The sequence below is a fragment of the Neopsephotus bourkii genome, unplaced genomic scaffold (genome assembly GCF_033783945.1).
Source record: "Neopsephotus bourkii isolate Nb327-2 ecotype Australia unplaced genomic scaffold, CSIRO-AGI_Nbou_v1 NB_908, whole genome shotgun sequence".
NCBI classification, from domain to species: Eukaryota; Metazoa; Chordata; class Aves; order Psittaciformes; family Psittacidae; genus Neopsephotus; species Neopsephotus bourkii.
Window position 1 is genome coordinate 333,243 of NW_026901402.1, and position 16,828 is coordinate 350,070.

At 39.0% G+C, this 16,828-nt stretch overlaps 1 protein-coding gene across 25 annotated transcripts in view; it reads right to left on the reverse strand.

Annotated features, from left to right (window-relative positions):
- Window positions 1-16,828, reverse strand: part of DLGAP2 (DLG associated protein 2) — a 462,107-nt gene that overhangs the window by 59,559 nt on the left and 385,720 nt on the right. For all 25 annotated transcript variants that reach the window (XM_061357586.1, XM_061357604.1, XM_061357582.1 and 22 more), the window contains one exon: window positions 9,528-9,739. In XM_061357586.1, the coding sequence (XP_061213570.1) occupies window positions 9,528-9,739 (212 nt within the window). The remainder of the gene's footprint in view (window positions 1-9,527; window positions 9,740-16,828) is intronic.

A 16,828-nucleotide genomic window follows, 5' to 3' on the forward strand; every position in this document is an offset into this window, starting at 1 on the left:
CTTTTTCTTTTCATGATCATGCCTGCATTTGTTCAAAAAATATGAGAATGAATGGGAACATTCAAAAATGTAAAATCACTTCTGTTTAAATCAGCATATTCAATACAGAAGTATAATTCTGGGACAAAAAGATAAAATTTGTAAAAGAATTCATCTTGGGCACCTAAAAGGGAGTTGTAGTAGGATTAGCAAGGTAGCATTAGTTATCAAAACCTACTTTATTGAGGGATTTGCATTTCAATGGATATTCATTTCTCTATCTGGATCTATCTTAACTACATCTTTTTAGGTACATGAAATAACTCATTGACCAGAATCTAATGATTAAGCTTAGTGAGCAGTGCCATTGTACAGCAGCTGCAAGTCATACTGTGTCTCTGTGGATCCCTGCTGAAGTCAATAGAGCTCTGCAAAGGGGTACAGATGTGCCTGCATGCAGCCCATTGGAGAGCATAGACATTAAATCTGATTCTCCCTTTGGAATAGCACAGTTATTATGGTGGCTCTGAAAAAAAAAAAAAGAAAGTACTCATAAATCTGGTGAATTTTTCTGTAGCAAAGATCTTATTTTCTAATCTTTGCCAGACTGGAGCTTCTCTTTGATCACTGATAGATATGAGAATTTGGGCCAAAATAAATACATATTTCACCATTGACCCATACCATTTTTTAAAAAAAGTTCCTGAAAGATATTGAGTATTTGATTTTTTGCTGGAATATGTTAGAAAAGAGGTGGTGGCTGCTGTTTCTGTCCTTGTGAAATGCCTACTATTCACTGCTAGGACAAAATCTCTCTCGTCAGTAAGTATTTAGGGATTTTGTACAACATGAAGCAGAAGAGAATAAGAGGAAATCATCCAGAATAGTTAAACAGTCTGGTGGTTTGATCGCTCCTTGCAAAGATACAGAGGATGTAGGCTCAATCAAGCCTGTCCTCCAAATCATGCAGGATGTGCGTGTAATAAGAAAAAAGTCTGATGTGGGAAATGTAACCTCAGAGCTGTTGTTTGTAAGAAGTGACAGATGTGCACATGTAGCTAATCCTAAAAGTCTTGTTCCAATATCCTGTTTTGAGCTTGCCCTGGAGAGTAGGCAGCAAATTGGTCAGCAACAACAAAACAGGCAGATGTTATGGCAAAACTTAGAGGCATTTAAACATCATGCAGTGGTTCAGTAAATGGATAATAAGCAGAACTCAGATATTTGCTGTATGTTCCTAAGCCCATTATGGAATCCAAATATTCATAATTTGCTGCAGAAAGCTATCTCTTTTTTTTTTCTCTTTTATTTGCTTTCAGTATATATACATGTACATATGCAAAAAATCTCAATTAGGTGGAACAAATGTAGACCATCAGGACTCAGTAAAGCATCTGAGCATGAGCTTAATTTAAACATACATGTAAGTCCATTAAAGCCAATAGGTGTTAAGCAAATAAATGACCTTTTCATGCAGAAGTTGAAGGTATTAATGAGATTATGTAATTTGTGGTGAAAAAAAGGGTAGAATGAGAACTGAAAACACATACATGATTTCTGCTTTTTAAGCAAAGCATCTTAATTTTCAAATCCTTGCCTGTGGAAGTGTTGCTACACACATACTTTACAGTTTCATTTAGTTTTTATTAAATGTTTTTTATTAAAAACTAAATGAATGAGAAAGGCAGCTCTTGAATCCTTTCAAATTAAGTAAAACTAACATGTTTGTTGAAAGCAAGAATGAATAAGAACCAGAAACACATTTCTCTTGGATCTCAGCATGTGTGGTTGTGAGACTGGCCTGAATCTCGCTGAATTTTCACTGCAATCCATCACATAATTGCACCTATCTGACAAAAGCCTGTTTTATTCCTGGGAAGACTCTGCACTTTGTTAGCCTTAGGATTCCCCTTCCACCCCTAATCCAGGGTAATACATTTCAGCCCTACAACATGAAGCTGGTATTTCCTACAATGAGGCAGGAGATCTGGAGTCGATTACTCCCCAGGTTTCAAACTGTGCTACTTCTAAGAGGACAAGGTGCCTAACACTGCTTAAGAATGTTTCCTATTATTCTGCAAATGAAAAAAGGATGGGGACCCTCTTCTGACACTGTAAAAGATACTTCCTAGGTAGCCAGATGACTAACTGCCCTTCATCAACATTTCCTCTTAACCCTGTGGACTAATCTAACCCAGATCTTAGTGACTGCAGCAGAGAACAGTATCACTGTGCCGGTGGCCTACTGATTGCATTATTAGTTGATAAGGCTTTGCAATTAGCCCTCAAACTCTTCTCAGTAAATCTCCAATTTCACCCCTCAGAGACTCTGAGTAGATGCTGCTACACTATAGGGCCTCAGAAAGCTACTAATGAAGTGTGTAATGAGGCTTTTTAGAGTCAGAAGATCGAAGAAAAAAACAAAGATAAATAAAAAGCATATGAAAGATGAAGGTTTCTTTTCTAGTGATTTTTTCCATCTCTTCTATTGAAGATATTTCTCAGGAATGGCTTCAAAACCATTCTTAATTTAAAACGCAGAAGAAAAGTTAATGGTAAGTTGAAGTTTACCCTTAAAAATTAAAAAAAGGCTTGCATCACTGATGTGCAGCAATGGATAGCATTGGAATAGGACATTAACTTCTCCAGCAAGGAAGCTGAGCTTAAACTCTCAATCCGTGACGTTTTTGCAGCACACTCACTCATCACATGTGCACATTTACCTACAGCCTGCAGTATCAAAACTTCTTTCTGTCTGTGTACTTACCAAGTGGAATTTCTCTAGGAAAACTACCCACAGATTTGTCCTTTAGTTAACAACATGGCCTTGCCATTGTCATGGTCAAAGACAGGTGAAAAGACAGAGGTTTTTTATCATGCTGTGCTTCCAAATTTCTCATTCAGTTTTTCACTTTTTCATGTTGCAAGGATGCTGTGGTTAGTGCAAATGGCTACAAATGCTAATTCTGTTTTGTTGGGTTTTTTTTCTTCCCTTTTAAAATGGAGATGTCCCATCTATGAGAAGGGCTTGTGCTATTCCACAATTCCTGCTGAGCCAAGGGCTCTGGCAGTTAAGTGCTGTCAGATCTTCTTGTTGCAGTTTAACTCCCTTGCTGTGTGCTTTGGCTACATTTTTGTTGCCATAATAATCTGCAGAAGTGAACATGTGGACATGCCTTGGGACATAGTGCAGATATTCTCTAAGTCAGCATGAGTGAGTGTGGCCATGAAAAGATGCAGTATCTCACTCTGAAAAAGGGAAGAGCAGGGAAAGGTTACTTTTAATTCAGATCACTGATTTGGTCTGGTTTACCATAAGTCCAGAAAACATATCAACCATTTCAGGACTGTCTTAGGCATATTTGCTTAAAATACTGGATAAAGTGGGTTTTGCGTTGAGATAGTAGGCTGTGAAGAAGGGTAGCTGAAATATGGACATGCATTGTGCTCTGCAAGTGTGCTATGGGCTTTAACAATATCCAGTGCAAGGTTGCTAAACACCTGAGGGAGGCATGGCTTTCTCTGTGACCCCAGCTCCAAGTCTGAGATGCTTTTTTCCGTAGGAGTCCAAAACCTGGCAGAGGGTTAGGTGGAGAATATAGCCAAGACAAATTAATGTACTACTGGTACTGTGCTGTGGTAGTGTGATACTGTGTGATGGCAGATTTTCCTCCTCATTGAAACCCTACATTTTTGTCCTACCTGCTCACTCATCAGCTTAAGGTATGTGGGCTACCAGCTGCCACAGTAGTCTGCCATTAGAGGTGCACAAAACAGAAGTCCACATTCCTGTGACTGATTTTATTTTATTGTAACTTAACCTATTTCATCTTCATATTTGCAGTGTCTAGTTTCCCATGAGTCACTTCAGACCATAATGGAAAACTTCAGCACAGCACGACTATTCATTTTTGTGAGTGATACCAGTATGATCTTCAAACAGAGTGTATTTACTTCAGGCTAAATGCTATTGTTATGCTTTTGACTGAATGCTTAGAGAGTTTTCAAAGTATTTTGCAACACTTCAAAAAGGAGACACTGAAAACCTGACTTGCTATTTCTACAGTGCTCTCCTGTTCATTACGTAATCAGTATATTAAGTACTCTTCTCCTGAAAATAAGAAGCATCAAATAACTGGAGTATTATCTTCAGTCATAGAATTGGTTTTCTATCACATAGTCCCAAATTCTTGGGGATTTTTTCTGCTTTCCTTTCTGGATCTCAGTGCCTGTGATGCTTCTATCTCTCAGCTTTGCCTGGGTTTGTCATAAATACAGAGAAGTTACATTTACTAGGTTGGAAGGATACCCTTACAAATCATGTGGGGCAGTCTCTCTTCCAGAATTGCACAAAACTTACTTAGGACAGACATTCCCTTTGTTTCAGCTAACGGTTCCATAAACAGTTCAGCTGTTTTGACCTTTACTGTAAATGAATATACCAGCCAGCACACTACCTACCTCCTACCATCTCCCTTTTGCAAGCTACCTTCCAACACAGTGTAACTCCATCCCCAGTAGCATCACAGCACAGCAGAAAACTACACTGAACTGAAATGGCTTGCATTGCACCTCCAGAAGGCCTGTATTTGTTCAGAGGATACCAAAACTGACATCTGAAAGATTTTGTATGCCTAATCATAATGCAAAAAAAAAAAAAAAAGGTTGTTTTGGGGGTTTGTTTGTTGCTTTTTTTTTTTTTTCTCTTGGGACTACTGAGAGTCAAGATAATTTCCACAATAAATGGGATTTCTGGTACTGTTCCAGGAAAGCAGAAAGCTGGAAAGGAAGCAGGTTCAAGTTATGTCCTGTCTCCACCATAGCAAGCCTTATTGCATTATATTTCACTCAAATGCAATTACATAATCATAATAAATTACACTGGCCTTCGACTTAATGTTATAGGACGAAGTAGTGCAACATACTATTTAGTCTTTTGAAAGAGCATCCACAAAGAAAGAATAGAAATGTATTTATTTTCAGTGGTTGATCTAGATATTTAGGCACATTTAATGTAAAAAGAATCCAGCTAAATTTAAGTCAATAAGGCTACAAGCTATACTCAGAAATAAGCTAGAATCATTACCTGACCCTTTGGCCAACTGACCTGGAAAGTTACACTTTCTTATCCTATAGAGAGGGTGTCTGCATCCATCAGATTATTCCTGAAATGTGCCTGGGCACTACCCAGAAGAGAGCCAGGTGGCCTAGGATGAGAGCTGGCTGGGGACCGTGCTGGCAGTGTGAGCATTTTAACAGATGTGGTGATCAGGTGGCAGTGGATGGGCTCATGCCCTGCTTCTGTCATCTGCATAAACCAGCAGTGGCAGACCTTGCACTTTTTTATTCCCACTCAGAGTAAAATGTACTCCTTTCCAGGAGTAACTCAAAAGAAAGGATTTCAGAATTTTAATTCTTCTGTTAAATCAGTTACATTTACCTGTTTGCATCTTATTAAACAAAATTATGTATTCAGATACAAACATGCATTTTTATTGTTTATGAATTTTTAATCTTCAATTTTCTGAATCTTTGAGCAACACAAACCAAACAACTAGGGTCTTACTTCCATCAAAATAGAAGCAGAATTTAAATGGGAAAAACCTCCTTGCAAAGATGCCTGATAAAACTCAGAGAAGAAACATGCACACACGTCAAAGGTCTTTTGTAGGTTAAGTAAAGGCTGTTCTAATTTTCATTTTATCCTAATCAGGATGGTGATAGAAAACTAGGCTTCTTCTTATGAAACCCACCTACATATGTTTGGTAGCTAATACATGCTTTCTTACTGCCACAGCTACCAATATTCGGTTTTTATTACAGGTTTACTGGTATTCTCTCAGACCCCAGTTTTGAACTATCCTGTCACCCAAGCAGAAGACTAAGAGAGTATTTATATCTATTTTATTTCTGTGAATTAGCTCCCTCCATCCTGGTAAACAAGCTAAAAAGAAAGCTAAAAGCAGCTGACATCTTGAATCATGTAATTTCTCATAATACTTGCCAGAAATGCTATTGAGCCCTGCTATACATGCAGGAATGTTGTTCAAAAACTTGGCTTCTGGCTCTGCAGTGGAATCAGTTGTACAAAGGGTACTCAGCATGCAATGGGATTACTGAACTGTGCTGGAGGAGGAAGGAAGGCTCCATAACCATCATTCCTTGCTACATCCTTCATAGAAATCCACCAGATGTAGAAGTATCCACAGTGACAGGTAGACAGAGATGCTCTGGGAGGAGATGGCTGGTAGTGAAATCCATATTTAGGATCAGCCCTTTGTATTCCTGTGAGACAAGACATTTTCTGACTGCTTTAGGACAGCTGAAATTTTACAGGTTTACATGTGTGGTAAACTGGCAGATTGAAGGTGCTGCCCCTCAGTTTAAGGGAAAATTGAGGATGTAAAAGATATCTGCCAGCAGTAGCCTGGCTGCTCAATTATTCCTAGTGCAGTGTTTGTGACAAATTCTCAACAGAGCCCTAATAATATTTCACAGTATTACAAAAAGCCTCCTCCTTTTCTGCCTACTGTTAGTGGTAACTATGCCATTAAATCCTTTGGGACCATGAACAGGCACAGCTGTCAGCATCAATATATGGCATCAGCATTGTACCTATGTTTTAATCAATTATATTTTGAGCTGTGCATTTGCAATACATAGAAAATTGACAGAAAATACATTTGGTATTGACCTACTAATAACCATCTGCCTTCAGGAGTTAACAGGTCTGAGAGACTTTTTTTCTTGAAACAGTCTTTGTTTGAATACTTGTGTCTAGATGCTGCCTGTATCTGTTTATAAGCTGTAGGAGTCTAGGGTAACCCACCACTCACTGGAAAATTTGTGCTGTTATCTACATTCATCTGTGGAAGGCCCAAATATACCCGAAAACAAAGAACAGAATAATACATTTTATTCGGTCTAAGTACTTGGAAAGTTAGAACTGCCTCTGAGAAAAATTTTAGTTTGTGGTACTAGACTGGACATGATATATGCTTCAAAACAGGATGGCTGCAATCAAACTGCCTTCTGGGAATGATCCCTGGCCTATGCCAATGCCCAGGAAACACAGCCAGTCAGTGTTTGGGATGGTGTTAATAGACCCAGTCGACAAGTGTCCTGGGTTCAGCAGTAGCAGTCATTTTTCTCCTTCTTGGTAGCTGGGGTAGTGCTGTGTTTTGACTTTCGGGCTGGGAACAAAGCTGATAAAAATGATGTTTTGGTTTGGCCAAGGACTTTGTGAGCCTCATGCTCTGCCAGGGAGGAGGGAAGCCGGGAGGAAGCAGAGACAGGACACCTGACCCAGACTGACCAAAGAAGTATTCCATACCACAGCATGTCATGCCCAGGATGTAACTGGGAGCTGCCCGGAAGGGCTAGGTGGACTGCAGGGTTGGAGGAGGTATCGGTCGGTGCTTGGTCGGGCTGGGGGGGGGGCAAGTTATCGGTCGGCTGGTGGTGAGGTGTTGTATTCTCTTCCCTTGTTATTTCCTTTATCATTACTATTATTGGTGGTAGCAGTAGTGATTTGTGTTATGCCTTAGTTACTAAACTGTTCTTGTCTCAACCCGTGGGAGTTGCATTCTTTCTGATTCTCCTCTCCGTCCCTCCAGGAGTAGGGGGAGGGCAAGAAGAGGGGGGAGTGGGTGAACAAGCTGTCTGGTTGGGGTTAAACCACAACAAGAAGTTTGCCCAGGAATACTCCAAAACCACCTCGATGTACATGGTCAGGTTTCTGTACTCAGATCTGTGTTCTAGAAACATTAATTTATCATCAGGAAGACAGCTGGTTGATGTGTAGAAGTCTGAGAAAGTCAACCATCTCTTCTCATCCCTATTGCCTTCAGAATGGTCACTCTTAACAAGCTGCAGATGTTAGATCTCTTTCCTTTAGCACATCTTATCCCACAAGAATAACTGCACTTTTGCAGGACCCACAGCTTTCAGAGCTATTTATGAGAAAATCCAGGACTGAAAAATTCCCAACATGCATCTCTACCACTGATGATAAATTATGGGCTCCTCATCCTGAAGGACCTCAACTCCCACTGACAAGCACTCACAAGCTGAAAATTAACCAACTTTTTGTTTCCTAGGGACTTTTATATATTCAGCCTGAACCAGTCAATGTAACCAACATGCCTCAAAACCAAAATTCAGCCCAGATACAATGACTGGGGATATACAAAATTCAAACGTTGCCTCCACCCCCTGTCAGTAAGGGCTCTTCTTTTCATCACTGGAAATTAGTCAGGTACAGGTCTGCCAGCAATACTTACGTTATGGGCCACATTTTCATCACTGGAACTAATATTCTAGCAAATCTTTCAGATTCACATTCAGAAATTGGCTCAGTTGCCTAAACATAGGTCTCTGGCACTCTTTGAGATGCCTTAGGGTATCTTGGCTGGATTTCAGTTGCCAACGGAGAGCAGAAACCTGTTAGTCTTGTTCCACGGTGTCTCAGAAATCTTACAGCAGCCTATAGAACAGACATCTTTGTACATCTGAATTGAGGCTACAGAGATGTGAGGGTAAGCCATTTGAAACAATAGAGGTGTAAACTGTTCTCTTCAGTAATAGTAAAATTTGATGGTTTTCTTCCAGATTGCAAACCAAATAGTTCAATTTAATTAAGTCGAAAGAAGTTTTGCCTGAGTTTTTTGCTTTGTTTTGTTTCATTTTATGAAAAGGTGAGTCCCTATGACATGCTATACATGGTATTATCTACAGAACAATAAACAAACTTTAATCAAAGGTTTCACTCTTAATTTCTTCATTTTATGTATTCCTCCCAGGCAAAAAGATCAATTTTCTAAGCTGTGAGAAATACCCAGCCAAATTAATAGAAGCTGTAGATTTGAAATCAGGCTACCACTTTGGAAATGTCTAGAAATATACGTACAGTGAACTTATAAAAATAATATACTGAAAGGACAAAAGGGAGAGAAACATACATAAATACACATTTTCCTGTAGTTTTAATTTTTTTTAGTTATTTAATAGACCATATTGTAAACACTAAGAATGAAAAAAGAAAGCCAACAGTCAAACAAAACCCACCACAATGTGTTTAAAGGAGTATGATATAGTATAGCTGATACATAAAGCCTTGTACTGGTAAAAAAGGTGTAAGATGACAAATATATGATAGAATTATAAATCTGTTATGATCCTAGTGTAGAAGAGAGTGTATTTTCCATTTCAGAGAAAGCAACAAAATAACAAAGACTTATAAAACAATCCTTTTAACAATGAAAAATTCAGAATTTTAAACTTTTGATAAAAATGTATATCTTTTCTTCAGTAAACATAAAAAAACTGTTTCTGAAGTAGCAGGTTTGTTATATGGATGGAGGAACATGGCAGGTTTTCATCCAATAATCACAAGAAACTGTAGCTAATTTAAAACAAGGACACAAAAGTTAGATATTTAACAACAGCACCATATTTTCTCAGAGATGCTGACCACTAAAACACAAAGAAAAATTACCCAAGTCATGGCAATGCTCAGAAAGATGTACTACACGGCATGTGAAACTTACTTTTGATGATCTCCCAGTGGTCTTTGTCCAATGGATTTTAATAATGACTCTGGTCGAACTGTTAATTTTGGTGATGTCTTGGGACTAGTATCGGAGTCTCCACTTTCTTCATCTCCCATGGCCTTAATATAGCTCCCACTTCTCATTCTTCTGCAGGGGATCTCTTCATCTTTCCCACCAGCTGGGTATCCTCCCCATTCATCCTGAGGTACCTAATGGGACCATAAGACGCAATGTGAAATGCGCATTATTCTTTAATTTGTCATTTTACAAAGATAGGTCATGATTTTTTTATTCTTCAGAAACTGATCACTTAGAAAGACATTTCTAAGGTCCACAAATTATTTGGAAACATAATTCCAACTTCAAGATTGGAAAATTTCTGTTTATAAATACTAGAACCTAAGGAACAATCAAGTCATGGTTTGCGAGCCGAGCTGCAATATGTATTTGTAGACAGGCTCTACATTGCAGGAAGTACCTTATCTTATATCTTAGCCTCTTAAAAGTTTACACACAGATTTTCATCTGATAACAGTAAGTTGATCAGGTGTTTCAGACCTAAAAGCTGAGCACTTCAGAGTCTTTTATAAAGTATTTTTAATCTGTAGCTGCTATTCAGGAAAGTGAACGATTTTAGTAAAATTAGGCAGTGATTTTGGCATAAATGGATATGATTCCAATCATGACAAAATTCTCCAAAAAAACCACAAAAAACCAAACAACCCAAATATGGCAATTTGTCTTTTTTCTTGTTTCAAACTACATAATAGCTTATTTTGCATAAAAGGCTGTAATATACCAGAAGCCTAACCAGTTACTTTTCAACACATTTGATTGAGTCTGCTTTCATGCAGTTGAGGTTCTTTTTCAAGTAGTAAGATTGGTAGTCTGATAAACCACAGCTGGTGGATGAATATCTCTCTGCACCACAAGTTGGCAGAGAACTGAGCAGGAGCCTATTTTCTAATCCAAAGTGAAATCAACCTTATTATAAGACTTGCAGATAAACTCAACAAGACTGGATCTGCCAGTATTCCAGTCAGTCTCACCTCTGTGTCTGTCAAAATCTTGGAACAGATTCTCCTGGAAGGCATGCTGAGGCACATGAAAAACAACAAGGTGATTGGTGACAGCCAGCATGGCTTCACTAAGGGGAAATCCTGCCTGACCAATTTGGTGGCCTTTTATGACGAGGCTCTGGAACTGATGGACAGGGGTAGAGCAGATGACGTCATCTACCTGGACTTGTGCAAAGCATTTGACACTGTCCCACATGACATCCTTGTCTCTAAATTGGAGAGACATCAATTTGATGAATGGACCACTTGGTGGATAAAGAACTGGCTGGATGGCCACACACAGAGTTGTGGTCAATTGCTCAGTGTCCAGCTGGAGACCAGTAGTGAGTGGTGTCCCTCAGGGATCGGTGTTGGGACGGGTCTTGTTCAACATCTTTGCCACTGACATGGACAGTGGGATTGAGTGTGCCCTCAGCAAGTTTGCTGATGATACCAAGCTGTTTGGTTTGGTTGATACGCTGGAAGGAAGGAATGCTATCCAGAGGGACACACTTGTGAGTTGGGCTGATGCCAACCTCATGAAGTTTAACCATGACAAGTGCAAGGTCCTATACCTGGGTCAGGGCAATCCCAGGCACAGCTACAGGCTGGGCAGAGAAAAGATTCATAGCAGCCCTGTGGAGAAGGACTTGGGGGTGGTGGTTGATGGGAAACTTAACATGAGCCGGCTTCAGTGTGCGCTTGCAGCCCAGAAAGCCAACCACATCCTGGGCTGTATCAAAAGGAGTGTGACTAGCAGGCCGAAGGAGGTGATCCTGTCCTTCTACTCTGCTCTCGCGAGACCTCACCTGGAGTATTGTGTGCAGTTCTGGTGTCCTCAACATAAAAAGTACATGGAACTGTTGGAACAAGTCCAGAGGAGGGCCACGAGGATGGTCAGGGGACTGGAGCACCTCCCATATGAAGATCGGCTGAGAAAGTTGGGGCTGCTCAGCCTGGAGAAGAGAAGGCTGCATGGAGACCTCATAGCAGCCTTCCAGTATCTGAAGGGGGCCTAATAAGGATGCTGGGGAGGGACTCTTCATTAGGGACTGTACTGACAGTACAAGGGGTAACGGGCTCAAACTTAAACAGTGGAAGTTTAGATTGGATATAAGGAAGAAATTCTTTCCTGTGAGGGTGGTGAGGCACTGGAACGGGTTGTCCAGAGTAACACAGTATCACAGTATGTTAGAGATTGGAAGGGACCTCAAAAGATCATCTAGTCCAATCCCCCTGCCGGAGCAGGAACACCTACATAAGGTAGTTGTGAATGCTCCATCCCTGACCGTGTTCAAGGGTGGGTTGGGCAGAGCCTTGGGTGAGATGGTTTAGTGTGAGATGTCCCTGCCCATGGCAGAGGGGTTGGAAGCAGATGGTCCTTTCCAACCCTAACTATTCTATGTATTGCTGATTCTTTATTTTTTTTTTCTTTAATCTTCCAAGCTGATGAGTTCCCTAGTCCTAATCCAGAAAAACACTTAAGCATTTACTTAACTTAAAGGCTATAAGCAACTCTCTGAAATCCATTATAATGACTCATGGTTAAAAACAAGGATGTGACAGAGCACATCAGTGGACCAGGGCTGATGAGCTTGTCAGCATCCAATTCTTTATCAGCCTAATGACTTCATATATATGAAACAGTACAATGGCATTATTTACCAATATACTATAAATCTGAACTTCCAGTTAAAGACATATTAAGGAGTTTCTTCAAAGCAGGATGTTTAATAAAGACTATCAAACAGACAGAGTTCACTGCAGAGCTGAAGCAAATGCTCCCATTGGTTTGATCAGTCTCGGGGATCATATTTAAATAACTAATATGATCTGCTTGACATCTTTACTGCCCTGTTAGGATACATGAATTAGTCACATATTAGGTGAACAGACCTGGTGTTTTGAGTCCCCAGAAGGGATCAAGCAGAAAAGGAAGTGTCGAAAGGGGTGAATGAGTAAAGGTAGAGATATTAAATTAAAGAAACATGCTCAGGAAAGAAAAAAGAAAGATTGGAGAAGAAGTCAGATAAAAAGAGATGAAACAGGTTGCACAGATCAGAAAAATGTTAGAAACAAACATCAAAGAAAAAAAATATGAGTTTTATATAAAGTAATAGGACAGAGCATGAAACTAAATGATACATGGGTTAGATCATGCAAAGAAACAAACTTCTCATATTATTGAGGTTTGGACGATGGTTAGGAAGGAAGCACGATAATCCTCCCAAACTTGAAACCTGTAAATGCATCGTCCTAATTTCTTTTCTATACCTAGTATGCATGAGATAAATGTTGGAGGAACATTTTTTGAGATTTTAGAAGTCACATTTGTGATAGTTGTAACAGCCAAACTCCTGTAGTATACAAGATAAACGTATTTTCTTGAGCTTTTTTCTCATTATCTGCAGCTGGCAACACAATTAACTGTAAAAATCTGAATAAAAGTGCTATATTAAGAAAAATTAATTTATAAAATACAAACATACTCTCACTTTTAAATCTTCTTTATTACCTGTATGTCACCATAATTCAAACCAAGATACAAATGGTGAAAAAGCATTTATTGGGGTCTACATGGGCCCACTGAAAGCCATACTGCTGAATTTTCTGCCCTAAAGCTTAAAGCTGAATGATTATGTGCAGTCTTAATATTGTGTGGGGTTGTGCTTTTTTTTTTTTTTCCCAACAATTTCATAACATTTTCATAGAATAATTATTTTGACTTGAAATTTCTTTCCTTCATTTTAGCTTGAAGATAATTAGATATAAAGGTAAAAAAGACATCATAGAATCATAGAATGGTTAGGGTTGGAAAGGACCTTAAGATCATCAAGTTCCAACCTCCCTGCCATGGGCAGGGACACCTCACTCTAAACCATATCACCCAAGGCCTCGTCCAACCTGGACTTGAAAACTGCCAGGGATGGATCAATAAACTTTTATTCAAATGCAAAAAAATTATTAGTTTCCCAACTTTCTTTTGTCTGAAATTCCATGTTCAAATAACTAGATAAGGACTGATTTAAATGTGTAAATGCAGGCTTATTTGTTGATTGAAGTTGAAATCTTACTTTAAAAGAGAGAAATGACTGATTTTTTTATATTAAAGTATCTAAAGAATTAAGTTTCTTCACTGTGATGAGGAGCTTCATGAGGACATATCTTAGTTATGTGCCTTGCTGTTTTTTGTTGATTACATTTCTTTTGCTTTTTGAATTCATAAGTTAAATGAATTCACATAAGAGCTAAAAACTGCAAAAGCCCGCTCCTTTTATGCCTTTGATGTACTCACACAGATGCACCAAGAATCCCTTTCTAATCAGAGTAACTTGTTGACTATCACAGAAGCATTTATGGTTGAAAAAAACATTATTCAAAATTAAAATATGTGTATTTTTTTACTCTTGAGCCATTCAAAGGAGCAGAATACAATAAACACAAGGAAAATGCTTCTGGATCCTGGCATGGAAGTTTGACAATGTGTTCTCTCAGAAGGTTTCATGCAAAGCCTAGGAAAACAGCTGCAGTCCTTTTGCTGTCTTCAAAAGGTAATGAAAGGGCCCTTGACATTGTTTCTCCTCATGGTTTGAGAAGAGCAAAGCAAAATTTGAGTCCCAGCTCAGCTTTGTTCATCACTTACTTCAGCTGATAGATTAAATACTTGGAAAAATCTTTCCAAATCCAGGCCACTGTAGACCCCAAACATAGCTTTAAAGAAAAGCAGAAGCATTACACTAGGGCAGGAAAGATTTTTATTTTGAAATACTAATAAAAATGTTCAACAGCATGTGTGAGGGTCATTAAATGTGCATTTTCCAGAACATGAAAAGGGCTTTGAAGCTTGCAGAAATGCTTTCTTACAATAGTTACCAGTCCCTGAAATCCCCATTTGCAGGGCTTGCAGCTGCTAATTTGGAATAATTACCCTAATTATCTACTTGCATATAGTGATGAATGCTGATATTTATAATGTCTAAAAAGGCCTTCCTCCTGTTATAGATGTTAACATGAAACCTTGTATGTGTAGTTTCTTTCCACAGAGGAGTTAGACTGCATATTACCATATGAATTTCCTTTTGTAAGACAATGAGCTGACAAGTTCTGGATCTTTTCATTTAATTTTTGTCACTGGCTGCTGATTTGGTTATAACTATTACAGAGAATGATGAGTCTCTTTCATAAATTTCATGCACTGTTGCTGCGAGGAGCACAATCAGCTTCAGGATATTTGGGATGTTTTAATTGTTCTGCTGCTGACTCAGTGTGATATCTTACATTAGTCACTTAGCACCAATTTTATTAAAGAACCTGGTACCTAAAACTTTCTACATTTTCTGGAGCTGATCCTGAGAGTGACCTCCAGAACTTTAGGTAGGACCCCAAATTCCCCATAAAAGGCACTTAAGAGAGTTATCTCCTTCAGAGTAGCATCCAAAAGGTCCCTGTAGTTAGCAACCAAAATGCAAAGCACTTCTTTCTTGGGTTCATTGTATATGATTACAGGCACCAGAAAGGCCCTTCTGTATTTTCCCATTCACAACCTAAAACTATCTTCTGACAGAACAAATTGAGATTTTTATTTTTATTTTCCAAAGAATTGAGCAGCCTTTTTCATCCTTTCCATGATGACACAGGTATGGAAGTGGAAGGTGTTATTGTTCACCTTCTAATCCATCGCAGTTGAAGTGCTTGGTAAGGACTTAGGGTTGATAAATAAACTAGCATTTTCTCCTCTTTTTGTAACTCATGGCTTTTTCAGGGAACACTGACAGATTGCTTGGGGAGGGCTGGTTAGAAAAGAAATACTTCATGTACAAAGAAAGGGTGCGTTGCAGCCTTTTGATCCAGACGCTTACCTGGAATTAGGGAGCTTAGTTTGAAAAAAAAAAAGTTCCTCCACTCCAAATTGCCTCTCAGCCTGCTGCTCAGAATGCAGTTTGGGGAACCGAGAAGATGGGGTTTGACCCTGTACAGGCTAAGAAAGAAACTGAACTCACATCTTCACAGTGGGTATCCTAGAATCTTTGCTACTTTGAAAACGAATTTCCTTGTTTTAGAAAGAGAGTCACTATCCTTATGTTTTGCTATAAGTCTTTCCTGCTGGGTGTCTTGGTTGTGCTCAGATTAGACCTTTCAGAAGAAAAGGATTTTGGACCCCTGACTGCACTTTGGTAGTGAATTTGTCTCCTGTTTCTCCGATTGACTGCACAGTCTGCTTGTAAGCATCAGTGTGTTGCCAGGGAAAACAGGGATGAATTCACCAAACTTCTGGAGCAAACTAGGAACCATGGAATCACTGAAGCTGGAAGGGACTCTGGAGGGCTCCAGTCCTGCCTCCTGCTCAAGGTAAGGTCAGGTTCAGCAGGTTGCCCAGGACCATGTCCATCTGGGTTTTGAATGTTTCCAAAGATGGGGGCTCCACAATCTCTCTAGGCAGCCAGTTCCAGTGTTTGATCACACTCAGGAAGAAAAAGGTTTTTCCTCATATTTAATCATATAGATAATCTAGGCTGCCATCCAGGAACTAGGGCCAGCAGTGTGGGCACCCAATTTTGTATGTCAAAATTGGAAGAACCAATGAAATGTTCATTCTTCTGGACTTTGACCACTGTCAATTCAAGGGTTTTTTTTTTATTTCAGTTTACTATTTAGCTAAAAAAGTCAAACAAGCAATATTCATTGTCATTTTGAAACGGATTTGCTCCTGGTGTTCCACCCACTTCTATGGCATTTGCTCACAGCTTCCATAATTTTAAAGGTGTTCCACCACTAAACTACTGATCTGCTTAAAATCTGGCATATCACTTTACTATCTAGAATGAAACATTTCTAAATATACGGCTTCAGCTGAGGGAGCTATTGTGTCCTCATACTTCTCATTCTCAAAGGTTAAAAAGAGTATTGAGCACTTCATAGCAGTCCTGCGAAATTTAATTAGCATGCAGATGTAAAATGCACTGAAATATTCATTCAGACTTAAATAGTAGTTTAGAAATATACATTTCACATTTTACTATCAGAAGCTGTCTGTGGATGAAATTAGATTACTGATGATATAAATCAGGGTAAGAAACACTATGTAGCAGATACATTATTTTTGTAATTGTATGCTTTATCTGCCTAGTCAAGAAGATGTCCCAAAAATGAAAAAATAGAAGGACACAATCTAAAACATAGGTAAGATGTTTTCTCTTAAATCGCGCCTTCTTCAAGGAGCCTCAAAAAACAGCCGTTGTG